The following is a 19619-nucleotide window of genomic DNA, read 5'->3' as shown; positions in this document are numbered from 1 at the left end:
CCCCCTTCCCTGTGTGAACTTCTTCCAGGCTCGTCTCTACAGTCCGTCATCTGCTCCAATGACTCCCTCTTCTACTTTGTGTTCTTTTACCCCTTCCCCATCTTCGGCATCCTCATCATCACCATATTGCTGGTGCGATTCAAAAGCAGGAATTCCAGCAAGAATTCCGAAGGCAAGAACGGAGTCCCCTTGCTGTGGATCAAAGAGCCACACCTGAACTACTCGCCCACTTGCCTGGAGCCTCCTGTCCTCAGCATCCACCCAGGGACTATAGATTAAAAGTGAGAGACCCACAGAGAGGTGAAGATGCACCTGGAACCCAAAGGAAGTGTTTTTGTTGTCTTTTTATTCAGCCTTTGTACTTTTTTGGATCCCAACTCAGCTCCACCATGAGGTCCCTCTGAACTTCTGGGACTGGAAGAACTCAGGCACCCCAGAATGCTTGTGAAGACCCAGCCCAACTGCAAAGGGAGATGGAAGGTCCATGTGTTCACTGTATATAGTGGTTTTTTCTAACTGAGCTTTCCCCCTCCATCAGTTCTCATCGGTTGTCCTTTGCCCTGTAATTCTGTTGCTCAAAGACACACAATATTCTTCTTGTATTATTATGCTGAGGACAATCCCCAGAGTGCATTGATTTTGTTGGAGCTCTCGTTGTGCCAAAGCTGGGCGCGTTGTTTTTCGAGGAAGCTTGTTTTATCAAATGGGCTGGGTTTGACAGAACTTGAGCCTTGGTATTGGGAGAGGGCCAGAAAGGACTCAATGGGCTGCCTATTGCTGTGGGAGAGAATAGCACCAGAACTGCTCCCATAGTCCAAGCAGCAAGCCGTTCTTCCAGGGCAGAGTGTCTCTGCCACCTCCCTCCGTCTCCAGGTGTTTCTGATTTGTTTTGGGGACGGAAAATGCATATAAGGTTGTTTTGCCATTGGCACCACAACTGAATTGCTTGTGCCACTTGCAATCCAGCAACGGCCTGTGTGTGTGTGTGTGTGTGTCACTGAGGTACAGCCCATGAGCCTCGATTCCCCCCGGTAGTGCTGCCTATACACAGTTCTGTTTACTAGAAAGGCATTTGGTTGCCCTCTGGGTTTTATTAAACCCCACTGCCACGCCTCTGGAGACTGCAGGGGTGGAAACCTAAACTTTTAAAAGACATTCAAACTGACCAAAGTAATGATTTAAGAAGTGGGGAGGTGGCTGCCTCTTTAAGTGGGCCTGGCTCCGACTTGGTTCTGGGATACCGAAACACAGGGCAGAGAATGTGTGGACACGTGGACCCAAGTTTTACTTCCAGTTGCACTAACTACCCCAAGGAATTTTCACCAGGCAAGCAAGGGCCTCTGAATAGCCTCCTCCCTCCCTCTCGTTATGTGTGTGTGCCATTTTGCTTCTTCAGCTTTATTTCTCCAGGTGCAACACCCTTCACCACCATTCCTCGCAGCCCTGCAGAAGCCACAATAAGTGGACTTCAAGGACACGCTGCGGCCAAAAAACAAAACCACCCCTGCTGTTCTTTCTGTGAAAGACATGGTGTTAACAATGTTGGGGCTCAGTAAAGGCAGGGTGCCTACTTTCTGCCACAGTAAGCCAGCTGTGCTCCTCCTCTGCTGTTTTGGAAATGCTTGTTATACCTGGTGGACCAGCACTCTTACATCCCCTCGTTCTGGTCTCTAGGATAAGGGGGGAAAGTTGTGCTTCCTAGAAAATGGCTGTTTTGCTGTCTTCCTAAAAGTCTTCCTGGCAGCTAGTTGCAACCTTTTTCATGAGACAACCGAATCTACGCAAGGGCACATGCTGCCAGCCACACATGCCAGTCTGCTTAGCTGCTTTGGCAGGAGGGGGCTGGGGGGGGCAGCAGAGCGCGCTCTTCCTGTGGAGTGACATCGTAAATTTTGATTGCCCCTATCAGAGCATCTTGTGGAGATAAACGCATTTGCTTTAATTAATGGTGCTTTGCAAGTGGTATGTGTCCACGCAGAGGTTTTATGTCACCCATGTGTTCCGCCAGGCAGCTGGTTGCACATGTTCACCTCACTTACTCTCTGGGTAAACTTGCTGTATTTACCCAAGCTTTAATGCTTCTTCAAAAAAATCATCATCTTTCCTTCGCAAAGGAGGGCTTTGTAGCATTCCAGTAAAGCATTCAGAATGTTCCCCGGACCAAATCTGCCTCCACAAACTATTATTCCTAGATTAAAAACCCCTCCATGTGTGTAACTTGAGAACGCACACACCCTTCCACCCTCCTTGCCTTCCTAGTGTATTCAGAAGGGAGGAAACAAAAAAAGTGAATGGGAATGAAGAGCAAAGCAGAAAGAGAGCCCCTAGGTTGTGTCTGTTGTTTTATAAATGTAAAATGTCCTGTACATATACTGCTTCGGGGCAGGAGCTCTAACTCAATTCAGCTCTTAAAAAGGAAACAAGTCAGCAAGATGATTTCCTGCCCTAAAGAACATTGCTCTTTATCTTCGCGTTGAAAAATCTGTTGTACTGACCTAGTAGCATCAATGCTTCTCTATATAACCAGCAGTCCTTCCCTTCCCCTCCCAGCTCCTTCAGTCTACGGAAAGCTGTCCCACAGCGGCCTCCAGCGGCCAGTCATTCCAGTCTGTGGCTGTGGACTCTTGGAAAATATGCAGGTGTTTTATCAAAGCCAGTAGACACAAGTGGGAGGATTGTCCCTTTAGCAGCACCGATGATCACACAGGTTACCTTGCAGAGGACTTGTCCATTACGCTGCCAAGTTGCTGCTCAGTTTTAGGATCTCGTTTCTTTTCAAAACGTTGGACACTGCCTATAAGAAGCTTTATGGACAACTTTTTCTCTGCCAATAAACCCAGAGGAAAAGGAACAAGCTACCTTTGCATGATGTGGGGAAACAGTGTGGGATTTTTATTATTATTATTATTAAAGAACTTTGTACCATGTTGCACTAAATGTTTTATACATTACACGAGAGAGCTGTAGTAAACTGTGTTGAAAGTGTGACTGCAATGTCCTGTGTTGATGGCTTCGAGGCGCTGCTACCAGAGCTTCCCTCCTCTTCTCCCTGTTGATGCCACCCAGCTGTCAAAAGGACGACTCCCTACCAGTGCCTGCAATGTCAAACTGTATGCTTAAATTGTCGCAGGCCCCGAGGTTCTTGCTCTAGCCATGCACTTGGCTCAGCTGCTACGCATGGGAGCGATTCCTCATGAATGAGCAGCTGTCACATGCACGGCCAGTGCCAGCACTTGGACCAGTGCCTGGCCCCAGGCGCTGCCAAGTGGCCTAAGATGAGAGCCACCTGCAGTGCTGGAGGGTGGGTTTCATTAGCCTGCCCTTCCCCTATTGTGCTGAAAGCTAATGCTGTGGACACCCGGTTTTGCATGGGATTAGAAGTGCCTGGCAAGTGCTTAGAAGGACGACCTCCCCTAAGCCAGCAAAACAGATTGCTTGGGAGGAGGAGGAGACTATGATAATGATGGTCCATAGCCAAGCCCCATGGTGGGGTGGCCATCAGACTGTATGGTCAGTAACACTCATCATTTTCCCATGAGAGGCAATCTTAAACTTTCTTTTGTTTAATGTTTCAAAAGTATTAAAATGGATCCCTTTTCCTTCCAAAAAGGCAACAGATAATTCCCACAAGAATACTGAGAGCAAAAATAAGTAGTTAAACAGCAACTCCTCCTTATCTGCCTGATGTCTTACAGTTCAATAGTAATATTTAACATGTGCGTAGCAATTTCAATTCTTCAGAACACTACATGTTAATCTAGTAACCTCTGCAAGAATCCTGTATGGGAATTTTCACAAACCTGGCCAAACCAAACATCTGGAGGCCCCCAGGTTTGTGGAAAGTAAGGTAAGTCAGTATTCTTATTTCCCATCATGCAGATGAGGGGGCTGGAGCAGGAAGAGGGTGGCTTGCCTAAGGCCTCCTACTGAGTTCATGGCAGAGGTGAGATTTGAAATGGGGACTTTTGGATTTCTGCTGCTTTTCGCCTGTAAAGGATCATTTGAGTTCTTTATATTACACATTTTCCATTTCTGGGCCCTGTCTAAGAGAGTCTTAGAAATTAATGTTATGAGGAAGAGGTTAAAAGTTCATAGAAAACTCCCCTTAGGAACAGTGCTTACAAGTTCAATGTTCTTTGGGTTTTATTCTTGTCTTCAAGTGCAAAAACTACTCTGGAGAAATCCACATGTCCTAAAGCCATTCTAATTCAGATGAAGGTCTTCCATAAGTGGCAGGGATAGGGGGAATTCTGCCCTTCCAGATACTGTTGCTGATTGATTGTATTCTTCATCACTCTTTATTTACTTACTTACTTACTTACTTTTTATTTAATTATTTACTGGGTTTGTACTGCACACCTTTTTCTCCAAGGAGTTCAATGTGGCGTGTATGGTTCTCTCACTCATTTAACCCCCACAATAACCCTGTGAGGTAGGTTAGGCTGTGAGGAAGTGACTGGCCCAAGGTCACCAAGTGGAGATTGGAACCCTGGTCTCCCAGGTCCTAATCTGACACACTTTCTGTAATTAATATTTTTTTATTTTTTATTAGTTTTCATCTAATCTGACACGCTTAACTTCCATATCACATGAACGGTCAGAAAAGAAATTTCGCAAAGTGACTTAATAAAAAGCATATAAAACCTTATGAAAGGCAAACTGCAAACTATGTCTGATACACTTAACCACCAAAATCCTAGGTAAATAAAAATTTGACTTAGCCTTGCACCTAAAAACTGACAGCGGTGGGGCCAGGCATCTAACCCTTGGGAGAAGATTCCACAGATGGCTAACTAGACTCCAAATCCCATCAGCCTCAGCCAGCACAGCCAATGGCCAGGATGATGGGAGCTGGAGTCCAGCAACATTCGGAGGGCCGCAGGTTCCCCACCTTTGCCTTAGCTAATCAGATCTATCAACCCATCACTTAGAAGGCACAGTTTCCACTTTGAAGTTTGATGCCTCAACCCTTACTGAAAAGCCTTATACCAGCTTTAGAAACAGAGGCACATTGTGACTATGGCAACTTTTTGGTAGGGTCTAGCACACAACTGGCACGAAATAATACCCGTATTACTGGGAAAAGATGTGCCCGTAGATTCCCAATCTTGAAAATGTTCCACTCCCATTCAAGATCTAAGGAAAAACATTTGTAACCTACAAAGTACTGTGGTACCTCGGGTTAAGAACTTAATTCGTTCTGGAAGTCCGTTCTTAACCTGAAACTGTTCTTAACCTGAGGTACAACTTTAGCTAATGGGGCCTCCTGCTGCTGCCATGCCACGTGATTTCTGTTCTCATCCTGAAGCAAAGTTCTTAACCCGAGGTACTATTTCTGGGTTAGCAGAGTCTAACCTGAAGCGTCTGTAACCTGAGGTACCACTGTGTAGAATTTGACAGCAAAGTTGTCTCTGATACTAAACTCTCAAAGTCAAAGACCTGCGAAAACACCACCAAAATATCTTTGTTAATGACAAATTTTAGAAATAATGGCCACAAGTAGTTGCTGTGATATCTCCCACCCCCGCTACCTAACTTTTGTGTTGTGCCACTCACACTTACACCACTGTCTCATAGGTTTCTCAAGTTTATTGGCCCGCACTAGTATTTCACTGATAATTTGCATCCAAGCAGACTTTACACTGGGTGTTAATGCATCAAGTAAAAGCTTGTAAGAGTAGGCCTTTTATTTTGCTATATTTAAATCTCTTGATTTACTGCACTGTATGCTTGGCAAGGATGAACAGCACCAGAGGCTATTAGTTAGCAACTTCCAGTTCTCTGCAGGGGATGTCTTGCCCTGCAAGTGTGACTTCACTGCTCTGCAGTCAAGCTCAGGTGATAGAGTTTCCTCGCTACTTTTTCCAATCGGTCTCTATACTCAATTTCCTTATAGTTATTTGCATTGATGCCTTTGAAGCCGTGCATTGCCCCCCACCAGCATGCAGCCATGACCGCAGTGGAGTCACTGTCCCCACCATGGAAGAAACCCCTGTGAGCCAACTCAATCCAGTTCTCAGCACCAAGGATGGCGTCATAAGCAATCATGGGAGCATCATGCCCACTTGAACCTCCCCAGCCAGAGTAGCTCAAGGACGTGTAGAATTCATCTCTCTCTTTCACACCATACACTTCGGGGAAGGATGGAGGAGATTTCCCATCTGAAATGCCTCTAGTTTCCAGGTACTTCTTCCATTGCTTTTCAAAGTAGTTCCTAAGAAGCAGAAACCCATGGGAAGATATGTAAATATCTAGGATTTCATATTAAGACTGTATTTGTATATGCCTTGTATGAATATAAAAATAAACCCAGTATAAATTTAGAAAGTCTTAATATCCAGCACATTTTGAGACATCTGCAGATCAGGAAATGTACTCTGTTGTAGTACATATGTACTTCAGGGTCAATGTTTCAATATTATACAGCAGGGTTTCAAAAACTTGGATCTCCAGCTATTTTGGACTACACTTGCCATCATCCCCGACCACTGGTCCTGCTAGCTAGGGATAAGGGGAATTGTAGTTTGAAAACAGCTGGAAACCCAGGTTTGGAGAATCCTGTTCCAGGGTAATAAGCAGCATCCATTTCCTTCCCCTCTATCTTGGTCACCAGCACAAGGAACATTACTATTATTTTTTGTTTTTATATACCATCCTATACCCGGAGATCTCAGGGCAGTTCACAGAATAAAATCAAAATATAAAACCACAAAATACATAATCAAAATAAAAACAAACCAATAGCTACCCCCCAAAAAAAATTTTTTTAAGGGCATAGGATGCAAATTAGATCAACCAAAGGCCTGGTTAAAAAGGAACATTTTCACCTGGTGCCTAAAATATATAATGAAGGCGCCAGGAGAACTTCCCTGGGGAGAGCTTCTTGTGTTGCCACCCTCCGGACTTTTTGAGGAGGGTACTTTCTCAACATCTTAACGGTAACTATTTCAATCTATCAGATGGCTTTTAGAACCTTCCGACTTCCAAAATGTGTATTACTTACCAGCGCTGCAAGTTCTTCTCCACAAAGGAACCTGCCTTCTGGATATGGGCTTTTGCCATTGGTAGCACCTCCATGAGCCCCTTCCCCCACTCCTGGAGTGGCTTGCGATTTATGGCATAAGAAGTGAAGAGAGCAGAAGCCAGGGATCCAAGGTAGCCAGTAGGGTTGTGGTGAGTCATCCGACCGCTCTCTATGCTTACTGCAATCAAGTTTTCCAGCTCTTCTGGGTGACGAAACCTCAGTCCGATGCACATTGACCGCATGGCTGCACCACACCCTCCTCCTGTTTCAGAGAAGTCCGGTATCCAGCTATCCGGCTTGTCTGGATCCAGTCTCAAGGCGTATGCCATGCAGGTACCACCTAAGAAGGGTGGGAAAGGTGGGAAACTTGTACATCTGCCCTGATTGTTTATTTGCATCTCAGGCTGACCTGAAGTTAAGCATCCTCAACCTGTATGGTCTACGCACAAGCACCAGGTAACAACTTTCCTCTAATGCTTTTGATCAATAAGCACTGATTTCCTGAGGCTTTAATAGGACTATCATGAATAACAAGATTTAATAACACTATAACAACTATATGCATTAATAATGCTTTTTATCATTATTTCTTATTAATAATATTTATTACTAGTAATCTCTCATAAGGTTCCAGAGTGAGTTCTAAATGTGAACCCCAGCCAGTAATCTGGTTGCTGCTATTTTTGAACCAGTCGAAGTATCTGAATCGCTCGAGGGCAGCACCAGCTCTGCAACAATCCAGTCTGAAAGTTACCAGAGCAGGGAGTCACCCTCCCTATGACACAGCCAATACTGCACCCTCCAGATCTTGGGTTTGGCAGAAGGTGGTCCTTCTGTTTTGAGCTGAGCAGGAGCAGGGGATGTTTTTTCTTCCATAAATCTCTAGAGATCCCAATCAATGATGAATATTGGGGGGGGGGTGGAAGGTTCCATCAAGGACCTCTGCCAAATTGCTATCAAGCAAAAAATAATGCCCCCTTTCTCCCCAGCCCATCTACAAGCAAGCAAGCGCACTGTGGAAGTGGAAGAGAGGTGACAAGTGTACCCTTACTCCATACTAGGAGGGAATTGCATGGTGACAGCATGTTATAACTAGGAAACTACCACAGCTCAGACATGTGAAACTGGCTGGGGTGTCTCCCAAGATCAGCTTATGTTCACAGAACAGACTCTTAAATCAACCCTTCTGATCGGACAGGACTCTTCTTAGCATTCTTGAATTGCATCACCCAAGAGTTCATAGATACCAGATGCTCATCTTTAAAGGGGCCACAGCAAAGTTGGAAATTTTTTTAATGTACAGTGGTACCTCGGGTTAAGTACTTAATTCGTTCCAGAGGTCCGTTCTCAACCCAAAACTGTTCTTAACCTGAAGCACCACTTTAGCTAATGGGGCCTCCCGCTGCTGCCGCACCGCCAGAGCACGATTTCTGTTCTCATCCTGAAACAAAGTTCTTAACCCAAGGTAATATTTCTGAGTTAGCGGAGTCTGTAACCTGAAGCATATGTAACCTGAAGCGTATGTAACCCAAGGTACAACTGTATTGGCCTGCAGTTATTTAGGATATTCAAGACGTACCATTAGGAAATTAGCATCGTATCTAAACACACACAAGCTCTAAATGAAGGGAACTACATTCTTCCCAGCTATCTATAGACAATCTTTTCATCTGCTGTACAATCTTAAAAGCATTTCCTATGCTACATTTGCATACCATGGTTCATAGGGAAAACAGGTCCTTATTTGTGTACCCAGAAATTAAGTCTTACAATAACCCACGGATGAGGCTTGTTATTTAGTCGTTTAGTCGTGTCCGACTCTTCGTGACCCCATGGACCAGAGCACGCCAGGCACTCCTGTCTTCCACTGCCTCCCGCAGTTTGGCCAGACTCATGTTTGTAGCTTCGAGAACACTGTCCAACCATCTCATCCTCTGTCTCCCCTTCTCCTTGTGCCCTCCATCTTTCCCAGCATCAGGGTCTTTTCCAGGGAGTCTTCTCTTCTCATGAGGTGGCCAAAGTATTGGAGCCTCAGCTTCAGGATCTGTCCTTCCAGTGAGCACTCAGGGCTGATTTCCTTAAGAATGGAGAGGTTTGATCTTCTTGCAGTCCATGGGACTCTCAAGAGTCTCCTCCAACACCATAATTCAAAAGCATCAATTCTTCGGCAATCAGCCTTCTTTATGGATGAGGCTTATTGTCATGTAAATATACATAGGATTGCAGCCTATGTCAGCTTGCTGACTTTTTCCTATGTACATAAACATGTAAAGCTGTTGTCATGCTGCAGTTGCAGCACAACAACAGGTAGACAAGCAAGCAGTCAGCCCAGGCAAGCTGTTTTAAGGGGCAGAGGCGCTTCAGAAAGTAGTTTGGCCAATTGTTCTCTAAAGCGCTTAAAAGGTAAAGGCACACCTGACCATTAGGTCCAGTCGTGACCGACTCTGGGTTTATTTGCCGAAAGAGACGACGTTTGTCCACAGACAGCTTCCAGGTCATGTGGCCAGCATGACTAAGCCGCTTCTGGCGAAGCAGAGCAGCACACGGAAACGCTGTTTACCTTCCCGCCGGAACGGTACCTATTTATCTACTTGCACTTCGACGTGCTTTCGAACTGTTAGGCTGGCAGGAGCTGGGACCGAACAACGGGAGCTCACCCCATCGTGGGGATTCAAACCGCCGACCTTCTGATCAGGAAGTCCTAGGCTCTGTGGTTTAACCACCCGCGTCCCCAAAGCGCTTATCCCTCTCTTTTAAAAGGGGTTGGGGAGGGAGTGGTGGTTTGGGTGAGCTGTGAAGGGATAGGTGAGGGCAAAAGAGAGGAGTGGGTGGGCAGGGGGAAGGCAGATAGGTTGGGTTGGCAAGTGGGGCAACAGACCCTAGTAATATAACTATTATTCAAGTTCTGATCATCAGCTGTGACTGCTTGTACAACTATGCTCTTATTGTCCCCTTATGGTTGCTCCACCAACCTTCAGTTGACACAGTTTATTGCCCGTGTCAAGGAGAGAGACCGTAGCTCAGTGGCAGAGCACATACCGTATTTGCCTGCAGAACAGCCCAGGTCCAATCCCTTCCATCTCCAGGTAGGGCTGGGAACAACACCAATCCCTGGAGAACTGTCAGTCAGTGGAAATGGTGGATAGCCAGGGTGGGTGCCCTGCAGCTGTTGTCAGACAACATGTGTCCATGCTGACTGCAGCTGATGGGAGCAGCTAGAAAGCACCACTTTGGCTATTCCTGTTGTAGGCAGTACTAAGCAACATGGACCAATGGTCTTGACAGGCAGCCTTCTACATTGCAATTTTAGGTGCTTGCCAAAGGGATTTCAGGGTATCAGGAGTGCTATCACACAGCCCCCCCCCCGTCCCATAAGATATTTGTGGATTGTGCTAGCCTAGAGATTGGAGGATACACAAGTTCCCGCACAGGTAAGCAAGGTCTGAGTGACTGGCTGTTCTCAGCCTGGTACACAAACCTGAACCCATTGCTTCCTTTCTGGGGGAGGACATGTGCTGCTTCTGCAGCACTAAGCTGTGCCACCAGCAGGGCAAAGAAACTGATGTCTGGATTTTAGTTCCAAAATATGCAAATGCAGTATGCATGCATGCATACAAACATGGTACACTGATGCTGCTATATAAGCAACATCACAGCTTCCACTTTCTGGAAGTCTAAATATTTAAGGAAAGTGCTATATAAATGTCAAGTCATCAACATGATTCCACACATCAGCTCGATAATGAAAGTACAGCTGAGTAATAACAGGAGCCTAGTAGTTTCGTCACCATATTCATGCTAAGACCAAGTGAATTAATTACAGCACCAAAATTAGAACAGGGGATTTCCCAACTTATAGCCTGTGCCTGGCCTAATACTCTATGTTGCCTCAAATGTTCTCTTTGGTGACACTTTCCCTCAAACTATTTTGTTTCTCTCATTCCCCCATTCAAATGTATTTTCTCACTGTATATATTTAAGGGGTCATATGATGTATTTTCTATCCTTTGTGTGTGTGTGCTCCTTGTTGCACCATGAAATTTCCAAGACAATAGTAATGTGGCTTAACAAGGGCAGTGTCACAGTTAAGCTTGCAGATAACACTGTGGGGCGTGTGGGTGTCCATGTCCAGAACTGCCTTGTTGCACTGAAGCGCAAGTACATAAAACTTACTTTGTTGTTTTTTAAAAGTTCATTGGCGCAGTCCATGGTTCATTGGGCCTTCCAGTCAAATCAAGCTGTGGTGAGGTTGGCAAAGCAGCAGTGTCTTCCTGCTGAGAAAGCCTTTCCCAGGGACAGTGCAGGTAGGGGGATTCCCCCCAAAAAAGCCTTTTCAGGGGTGGGGCAGTGGGGAATCCCCTGAATTTCATCAGTCTCTAACAGGTTTGCAAATCATCTGACAGTTTCACAATCCTCTTTCCCAGCTCAGTGTAGCAGGAAGCTCCACCCCTCTCAGTTTGGGGCTACAATGATCACACCAGTGAACATTTTCCTGAAGTTATTTGCTATGGTACTTTTGCTTCGGTGCAATCAGGAAGTTTTCAGGGGAAGAACTGCAGTTCAGTTGAGGAGCATATGCTTTGCATGCTGGGAAATACCTGTCTGGAACCATGGAGAGCCATCACCAGCTAGTCAAGTAGGTAAGACTAAGCTAGATGGCAGCTTCCCAAGTGCAGGTAGGCAATAAATAAATAAATTTAAAAGCCTACCACAAGCTAGCAATGTAATAGCAGAAGAGACCTGGAACGGAAGAAACGCAAGCCCAGAGGCCCAGAAGTGCTCTGAAACTCAGAAAATACACCCCAAATCAGACATTAAAAGAAAGCATAATGGGAAATGCTGGAATGCAACATTTCAGCAGGAACATCACCAGGATTTTCCATGAAGTGAAGGAGTGGAAGTAGTCAGAAAACAGCTAGTGCAGAAGCAACCTAGCTGGACTCAGGAAAAGTCCATTGCTTCTAAGAGAGACTATCACCCAAATGCAGTCAAAAGGCAAACTCTGAATTGTTTCAGGCTCCTGTGATGGGTTCATATCATTCTCGTGCATCATAATATTCCTTTTGCAGAGCATATGGTACAACTTTGCATAGATAGATTCAGCCATCTTATTTTTTTATGAACAGATGTCCTATGCAAATCCCATTTTGAGCTGCTTATCATCTCTGGCACACTTGGCTCTTATGTTGTTGAAAAGCTCAGAATCCACAGACTGGAGTACATACAATCAATACTTCCCAAATTCCCCATTCCAGCCACTGAAAATGTAACACAGCCACACACGTAATCATCATCACAGGAGGGGAAAGTAACTGAAGAGAGATGGAAGAAAAAGGAAGCACACCTCTTCCTTAAAGCAGTTTCTCAATCTTGGGATGAAAAAAGCAAACAAATAAATGCCAACCTGCCATGCAGCCCTACTCTTGTTTCCCAGCTCTCTGGCAGGAGCTAAATACTTTGAAATGAAAGGCCCAGATGAGCCCATGCTTCTCACTGCAAAGAAACAAAGTTGTTCTTTCTGAAGATATATAGGCCTTTTGCCAACAACGGACAATATGTAGCAGCCAGCATGTTTACTGAATTAGGAGATATCCATTTCACAGAATGGGAGTGAACTAAAATATACTAGATTCTAAACAGAGTATATTTAGTGGGAAGGCTGGATGTTAACTCTAAGTCAGGGCTGGAGGAATCTGTAACCTTAAAGATATTCTTGAACTACAATTCGCATCATCCCTGACAACTGGTCATACTGATCACGGCTGATAGAAGCTGCAGTCCAACATATGGAAGATATCACACTCAATGTTTGTATTCTAAGTGGAAGAGCAAAGTGTCCTCCTGAAGATGGAAAGCTGAAGCAGAGGGAAAGTTGCTCATTGCACCGAGGTCCATTCCTATTGATATCAAAGTATGAGATGAGGTGAGCCAGAAATTGAGAGATTTGGCTACAGCCATGGGAATCACAGGTTCAAACCTCAGCACAGATTTGAAGCTCATGTGGAAATAATAATAATAATAATAATAATAATAATAATAATAATAATAATAATAATTTTTATTTATACCCCGCTCACTTTCCCCAGCCACTCTGGGCAGCTTCCAACAAAATATTAAAATACAGCTATAAAATACAAAATATTAAAATGCCATCATATCTCCACCTAGCCTACCCTGCACAGTGATGGTAGGGTATCACAGCCATTATTCTGGGCTATATGTCTCCTGTTTCATATCCCCATGCTGCTCTCCCTTTATAATGCAAGGATGGGAAGCTTGCAGCCCTCTAGATTTCATACCAGCATGGCCAGTGGTCAGAGATGCTAACATCCTCTGGCAGGCCTGAAGGTTCCCACTCCCTGCTTTTATGAGATCTGACTAGAAAACACAGCTGAGCATTAAATTAAGGAGAGCCGTAAAAGGTGACTGCAGCCACTGGACAGAGTTGTGAAAGGAACCCTTTCTAATAGCACAGTGGTACCTCGGGTTACATATGCTTCAGGTTGCAGACTCCGCTAACCCAGAAATAGTACCTCGGGTTAAGAACTTCGCTTCAGAATGAGAACAGAAATCGTGCTCCAGTGGCGCGGCAGCAGCAGGAGGCCCCATTAGCTAAAGTGGTGCTTCAGGTTAAGAAGAGTTGAGGTTAAGAACAGACCTCCAGAACGAATTAAGTACTTAACCCGAGGTACCACTGTACTGCAGGACTCTAAGGCCTTTGGGAAACATCATGTTCCAATCTGAACACATAAAACATGCATGATCCAGAAACTGCTGCCTTCTATTTTCATATGTTTAAAAGTTTAGGAAAGATTACCTGGAGCTCGTCCATCCATGTCATCCATGCAATCTCTGTAGTTTGTTGCAATGAGTTTATACAAGTGGGTTAAGTCTGGGTTTTCCCCAGCTGCTGCCAAGGCTTCAGCAGTAGCCAAGTGCATGACGGTGTCGTCGCTGACCTTCCAGCCTGCCACGTTGAGCTTGTTCAGGCCACCCATTTTGGCCAACTCGCTGTGAATCTTCTCACCGCTGCGCTGGAACTCCCATTTATTATTGTAATAGCCCAAGGCGTCTCCAACGGCACTCAGCACCATGGCAGCCTCATAGTTCTCTTGCAGGCCCGAACACATGTTCTGTCCTCATGCAAAACAATAGTTTGCAATCAATAAAGCCTCTGATGAAAAACAGGTTAAAACTGCAACGTGGTCAAAATGTCTAAGAAAATCAACCTACAGTACACAAAGAGCAGGGATCCTGTTAAATATATTTGGTCCCTGCCTGTCTCTATAAATTCAATCTCGTTCTTGTTTGTGAGTGCTTGATATACATCCTTCAAAATCCTAGAAAGATCAAGCCTCAATCCTGCTCTCCCTACATATGTTTGATCCTATGAACAGTGCTCATGCACTGTCTGCATGATCAAACACCTGTACACACACTGCAGATGTGCAAGCGAATGCGCATACGTCCAAGGGCAGGACTTACCATTGCGGTCCTACTCCAGCTTAGGCCTGCTCCCATTATGTGTATATTCGCGCCTGCGCAGAAGCACTGCTCTAGCTGCAGACTTTTCGGTGTGCGAACGTTTTGATCATGTGAACAGTGCTGTAGGTGTAACCTGTCACCTAAGTCTGCCTGCAGGACATATACATTAAAAAGGTAACTTCTGAAAACAATTGGTATATATGCGTGCACACACTAGCTTTTAAATAGTATTTTAAATAAATCAATAAGCTTTCAAATGACCCAAGAAGTCACTCCTACAGATAAAGGAGAAGGGACTTTCTGATTCATATTAGAGTCGTTTTTGAGACTTCCTTGGGGGGGGGGGGTTGTCACTTTATATTTTCTCTCAAGACTCCACTAATGAAGAAGGCCTGCCTACTTTATTTTGAAGCAACTTCCTGCTTCATTTTGAAGCTAGTTTCTTTTGATTTCCTGGTAGAAAAGCGAGTCGCTCAGGTAAAATAACGGAGAAATCCAGGATTGTACTGCAGCAATGACTGGGCAAAAGTCACCCAAAATTAAAAGGTAGCAGCAATGATAGAAGTGCATGTGCTTTCTAATACGGGTTTAAAGGTAAAGGTAAGGGCCATTAGGTCCAGTCGTGGCCGACTCTGGGGTTGCGGCGCTCATCTCGCTTTATTGGCCGAGGGAGCCGGCGTACAGCTTCCGGGTCATGTGGCCAGCATGACTAAGCCGCTTCTGGCGAACCAGAGCAGCACACGGAAACACTATTTACCTTCCCGCCGGAGCGGTACCTATTTATCCACTTGCACTTTGACGTGCTTTCGAACTGCTAGGTTGGCAGAAGCAGGGACCGAGCAGCGGGAGCTCACCCTGTTGGGGGATTCGAACCGCCGACCTTCTAATCGGCAAGTCCTAGGCTCTGTGGTTTAACCCACAGTGCCACTCGCATCCCTAATAAGGGTTTAGTTTTATGCATATTTTTTTTAACCTGGCTGCATAAGCATTAAAAAATTCCCTGATAATGCGAATATGAATCCAGTGGAACCTCGGGTTACATTATCCTCGGGTAAACTTCAGGTTGCAAAAGCAGATAACCTGGAAGTGTTTCGCAGCTCATGCATGCGCAGAAGCGCTCTACACAGAACAGACACTTCTGGCTGCAAAATCCTCAGGATATGGCTGGACCTCTGGAACAGATCCCGTTCACAACCGGAGGTACGTTGTTCAACTAATGTTGTTCTGAGGAAGGGCACAGAACATTTGACAACCCTGCAGGGTAATCAAAGGTTGTTACCTAATCTCTTGCTGTTGGGTTGTTGTTGTTTAATGAAAATGCAGTTGTGGGACAGTTAGATTGGTTTTAGCAGCAACATGGAGAGGAGGGGAGAGTGATTCATTGCTTTCCCACTCATGGAGAAAAAATAGGGGGATTTCTGGCGGTGAGTTGCTGCTGGTGGTACAATCACTAAAATCAACATAATCTTGTTAAAGGGTCACATTCCTTTTCTTTCTCCTAAAGGAAAGGGGAAAGGGCAGAATATCTACATCACTGTAGATATTGTGAGGTATGAATAATAAATACCTGCAATAAATGTTCTAAGCATGCTTCTGAACAATTCCATATTGGATTTTCCTAAACACGGTCACCTGCCTTTTGGTTACAGTAGATCATAAGTCTCTTTTGACACACACACCCCACCCACACTGCCATCTAAAATACCACACCCACTCTTGCACTGACTCTGGCAGCATTGCCACCAATTAAAGGTTTGTCTATCTGGTTTATATATCTCATGAAACTTGCATTCCTTGACCATCTTAGGGTTGGCATTGCGGGGCTGCGGGGCTCTTGCGCTTTTAACAGCAGTCAAAGGTTCAACAGGTTAAATAAACCTTTGCCAGTAGGGAAATACAATTATGGGGAAAGTGTCACCTGTCGACATCCTGTGCCTCAGACATCGTACAGTGTTATTTGCATGTAGCCCCCGATATATTGGAGGTGTGGAGGGAAACTCCGCTCGGCCCACAAGCGGTTACCAACGTGCATGTGATATAATGCTCCCGTTTTTTGTTTTGTTGTTGTTTGCAAGAGGGCCCAATTCACACAGTATGTGTGGGGCTGCTTCTTGGGAGAAAGGTGCCTAAGCTTGAAAAGCCTGGCTGCCATCCTAGGCGAGCTGCCTTGCTCTAGCTGGCCCTGTCACGTTTCCTTGTCTTATTCTGGCGGCTGTGGTGGTTAAATCCGGCTGCTCTGGGTAGAAATGAATAGCATTCCGCGACCATTTCCTGCCCTCTTCCGAGCAGGCAGCAGCTGCGCTTCCTCACGCCCCGTCGATTCCCAGCAGAAGGGAGTACACCGCCCCTGAAAGATGACTCGCCCCTCCACCCCCAGCGCCCTGGGCTCGCCGCTTGATCCCTTCCTCATAATGCCCGGGTTTTAAAAAGGAGGAAAAAATCACGAGTTTCCCTTCCCACTCTACGCAAACTCCAGCACCAGAGGCTGCTTCTGTTCGGACCTCCGAGTGCTTTCGGCTTCTCGAGGGCTTGTCTTTCAGGGGGTAAGTTGGGTGGATGGAAAAAAGCGGGGAAGGGACTTCCTTCTGAGCTAAGGCAGCCGCCTCAGCCCGCGCCACCCATCCTTAGCGACGGTTGCCAATGCAATGCAAACTTCGGAGTTAAGTCAACCCCCCTCAAAGAAGCGGCGCCGAGGCGCAAAGTGGAAACTTCCCGGGTTTGGGAGATGCGCGCTTGGTTTGCCGTGACTCAGGCTGCACGGGCGTAGCTGGGGGGGGGGGCAGCTACCAGCCCCACAATCAAGTCAATAAATAAAAACTGAAAATAGAAATTGTAGAAAGATTTTGACAGATTTTTTTCTGAGTACTTGGGGTCAAAAGAAAGCAATTTTAAACAACCGTCCTTCCGAATCTGCTAGACAGAGCCAGGCAGAGGGCGATGACAAGTCGGTGTCCATCGCCCCCCCCCCCATAAATCCATGGCTGCGATCCTAAACACACAGCGCAATCTGGCCTCTGCTCAGAAGCAAGACCTGTTCAGTTCAACGCCCCCCTCCACCCCCACTCCCAGGTGGGCGGGTTTGGGATTGCAGCCCGTTCCTCGGCGGCTCCACGCTGCGGTGTGGAACTGGGGGGGGGGATGCACTCGGTTTTCCTTACTACGAGGCTACTACAACTCTGTGCCCTTGCAGCGGGCCCTGCTTGAGAGTAAGCGATCCCTGGAGGTGGGGGGTTGCCGGGTTAAACCGGCCGTCTGATGCCTAGCCTGCATTGGGAGGGAAGAGCTTCTGCGCTTCGCGGGCCTTACTTCCGAGAAAGAACAGGCTCGGGCGCTGCACGCTGCCGCCAGCACCAAGCGGCAGAAGCACAAGCCCAGGCAGGCGCCGCCTGAGTTGGGTCGGCTTTGCAAGCTCCCAAACATGGACTTGTTCGCCGCGCGAAAGATACTTGCAGTTGAGTTTTACCGGCGATGCAGGCAGAAGCCCGGGCAGGAAAGCCCCTTAAAGGAAAGTGAAAGGGGAGGAGAGGCTGGACTTGCGCCCAAGCCGTGCAGAAACAGCCGCCGCCGCAGCCAATCTCCGAGCGCCGGTCGTCCTCCTGACTAAGTACTCTAGCTGGCCTGCGCTTCTTCGTCAGCGGCTAGCGAACTGGAGAGGAGCTACTTTGGGAGAGAGAGCGGGCGAAGAGGAGGGCCCATCCTAATCATGTGATCGCTTCTTCGGGGCTGGATTGCAAGCAGCGGGCTGGGGGGGGATGCCTCTAATCTGTCGGTCAACAAACACGCGACTACACGCAGTGTGGAAGCGAATTTAAGAGTGGAAATATGAGGAGGGAAGCGTCCCTCTTCGAGGCTGCACGATTTAAAACGCAGGGGTCTCTCTTTCTCTCTCTCTCTCTCTCTCACACACACACACACAACTGTAAATTAGAATTAACACTCAATACTTATTTATTAAATGTATATGTCGCCCGTCACCCAAGGATCACAGCGCGAATGACAGTATAAAAACACAAAATAGGTACATCACATAATAACAAACAGAAACGGTGACTTCCCTTCCACTCCCGCCCCGTAGAATCTGATGGGATAGATTCATAGCTGTCAACTTACAGTTTTGAAAATAAGGGACCAGCAGCCTCGAAAATAAGGGATCAGCTGCCAAAATAAGGGATTTTGCTTAGCTTATACAGAAATCCGGCGCTCATGGAGCCATGCTGCTTTTGCTGCGACTGACTGTGTTTTGCAGGGGGTTGGACTAGATCATCCTAAGGGTCTACAACTCTGACCAAAGAAGAGGGGCAGACAAAACTGATGAAGGACGTCGAGATGGCAAACCTTACAGGCAGAATTAGAAACCAGGAAGAGGACCTCTTTAATAAAGAAGGGGGAAAGTTTATAATTTATTTGAAAAGCTATTGTAAAGAGTTACATACATTGGTAGGATTGACAGAAAACTTGTAGTAAAAATTTGAACTATGGATGGACAAATTATTTATAAAAATAGAGTTATGAAAGGGAGGCAGAGGGGGAAATCACTACATTAAGATGCTGCACTGGTTGGAGGGTATGCTAAGCAGCACATCGGGGCTGCCGTCATCCTGGCGCGAGGAGTTCCATTGGACTTTCCCTGCCCGAGAGAGGGAGGGAGGGAGAGAGACTCTCGCCCATGCCGCCCTCGAGCCCGGCATGAGGCAGTTGCGGTGCGGCGGTGGCCGCTGAAGCGCCGCCCTTCTGCGTCCCTCCCCATCCCCTCCTCTTCCTCCTCCCTCAGGTCACCTCCTCAGCCGCCACTGCTGCTGCCGCCTCCGGCTTCCCCTGGCAGCGCAGCGGAAGTCTCGCAAGAGAGGGGCTGCCTGCCCGCCCGCCGCCACCCATCTCCTCACGACGCACCCCTGAGGGGGAAAAGGGAGAGACGGAGACGTGGCAGCTTGTGCTCTCTCTCTCTCTGTGCGGAGGACCCCGAGCCACTGCTTTCCTCCTGAGCTGGGTGAGCATGAAACCCAGGAAATTTAAGGGACATCATCAATAAGGGACAGCAGCAGGACACGGCGCTGGGATAAGGGAGTTTCCCACCAAATAAGGGACGGTTGACAGCTATGGATAGATTGTA

General features: G+C 46.6%; 2 protein-coding genes across 7 annotated transcripts in view; one reads left to right on the top strand and one right to left on the bottom strand.

Moving 5' to 3' along the window:
• Nucleotides 1-2988, top strand: part of IGSF3 (immunoglobulin superfamily member 3) — a 127679-nt gene extending 124691 nt beyond the window's left edge. For both annotated transcript variants that reach the window (XM_081199614.1, XM_081199613.1), the window contains one exon: nt 29-2988. In XM_081199614.1, coding sequence (XP_081055740.1) covers nt 29-279 — 251 coding nt within the window. In that variant the 3' untranslated portion in view covers nt 280-2988. The remainder of the gene's footprint in view (nt 1-28) is intronic.
• Nucleotides 2989-5574: 2586 nt separating this feature from the next.
• Nucleotides 5575-18168, bottom strand: ADPRH (ADP-ribosylarginine hydrolase). Of its 5 annotated transcripts, none has more exons than XM_081199678.1 (4): nt 17973-18168; nt 13842-14162; nt 7004-7364; nt 5575-6214 (listed from the first exon to the last, which is right to left on the bottom strand). In XM_081199678.1, exons 2-4 carry the CDS (start codon nt 14152-14154, stop codon nt 5815-5817), a joined length of 1074 nt encoding a protein of 357 aa, XP_081055804.1. In that variant the 5' UTR covers nt 14155-14162; nt 17973-18168; the 3' UTR covers nt 5575-5814. The 5 variants fall into 5 exon arrangements, with proteins under 5 accessions (XP_081055804.1, XP_081055803.1, XP_081055802.1 ...); XM_081199677.1 differs by having other exon boundaries at nt 13842-14157; nt 17960-18167; XM_081199676.1 differs by having other exon boundaries at nt 13842-14157; nt 17973-18167.
• Nucleotides 18169-19619: the final 1451 nt, after the last annotated feature.

Source organism: Podarcis bocagei (assembly GCF_964188305.1).
Source record: "Podarcis bocagei genome assembly, chromosome: 6".
Classification (NCBI taxonomy): Eukaryota; Metazoa; Chordata; class Lepidosauria; order Squamata; family Lacertidae; genus Podarcis; species Podarcis bocagei.
Note: the sequence above shows the minus strand (reverse complement) of the source record. Positions and strands in the feature narration are given on the sequence as shown.

Excerpts from the sequence above, each read along its gene's own strand:
- ADPRH (XM_081199674.1), bottom strand. The coding sequence starts at position 17,929 with ATGTTTGGGAGCTTGCAAAGCCGACCCAACTCAGGCGGCGCCTGCCTG. Across the intron at positions 14,158-17,815 it reads GAGCCTGTTCTTTCTCGGAA|AACATGTGTTCGGGCCTGCA; the intron begins GTAAGGCCCGCG and ends GCATGAGGACAG. Across the intron at positions 7,365-13,841 it reads CATGGATGGACGAGCTCCAG|GTGGTACCTGCATGGCATAC; the intron begins GTAATCTTTCCT and ends CACCCTTCTTAG.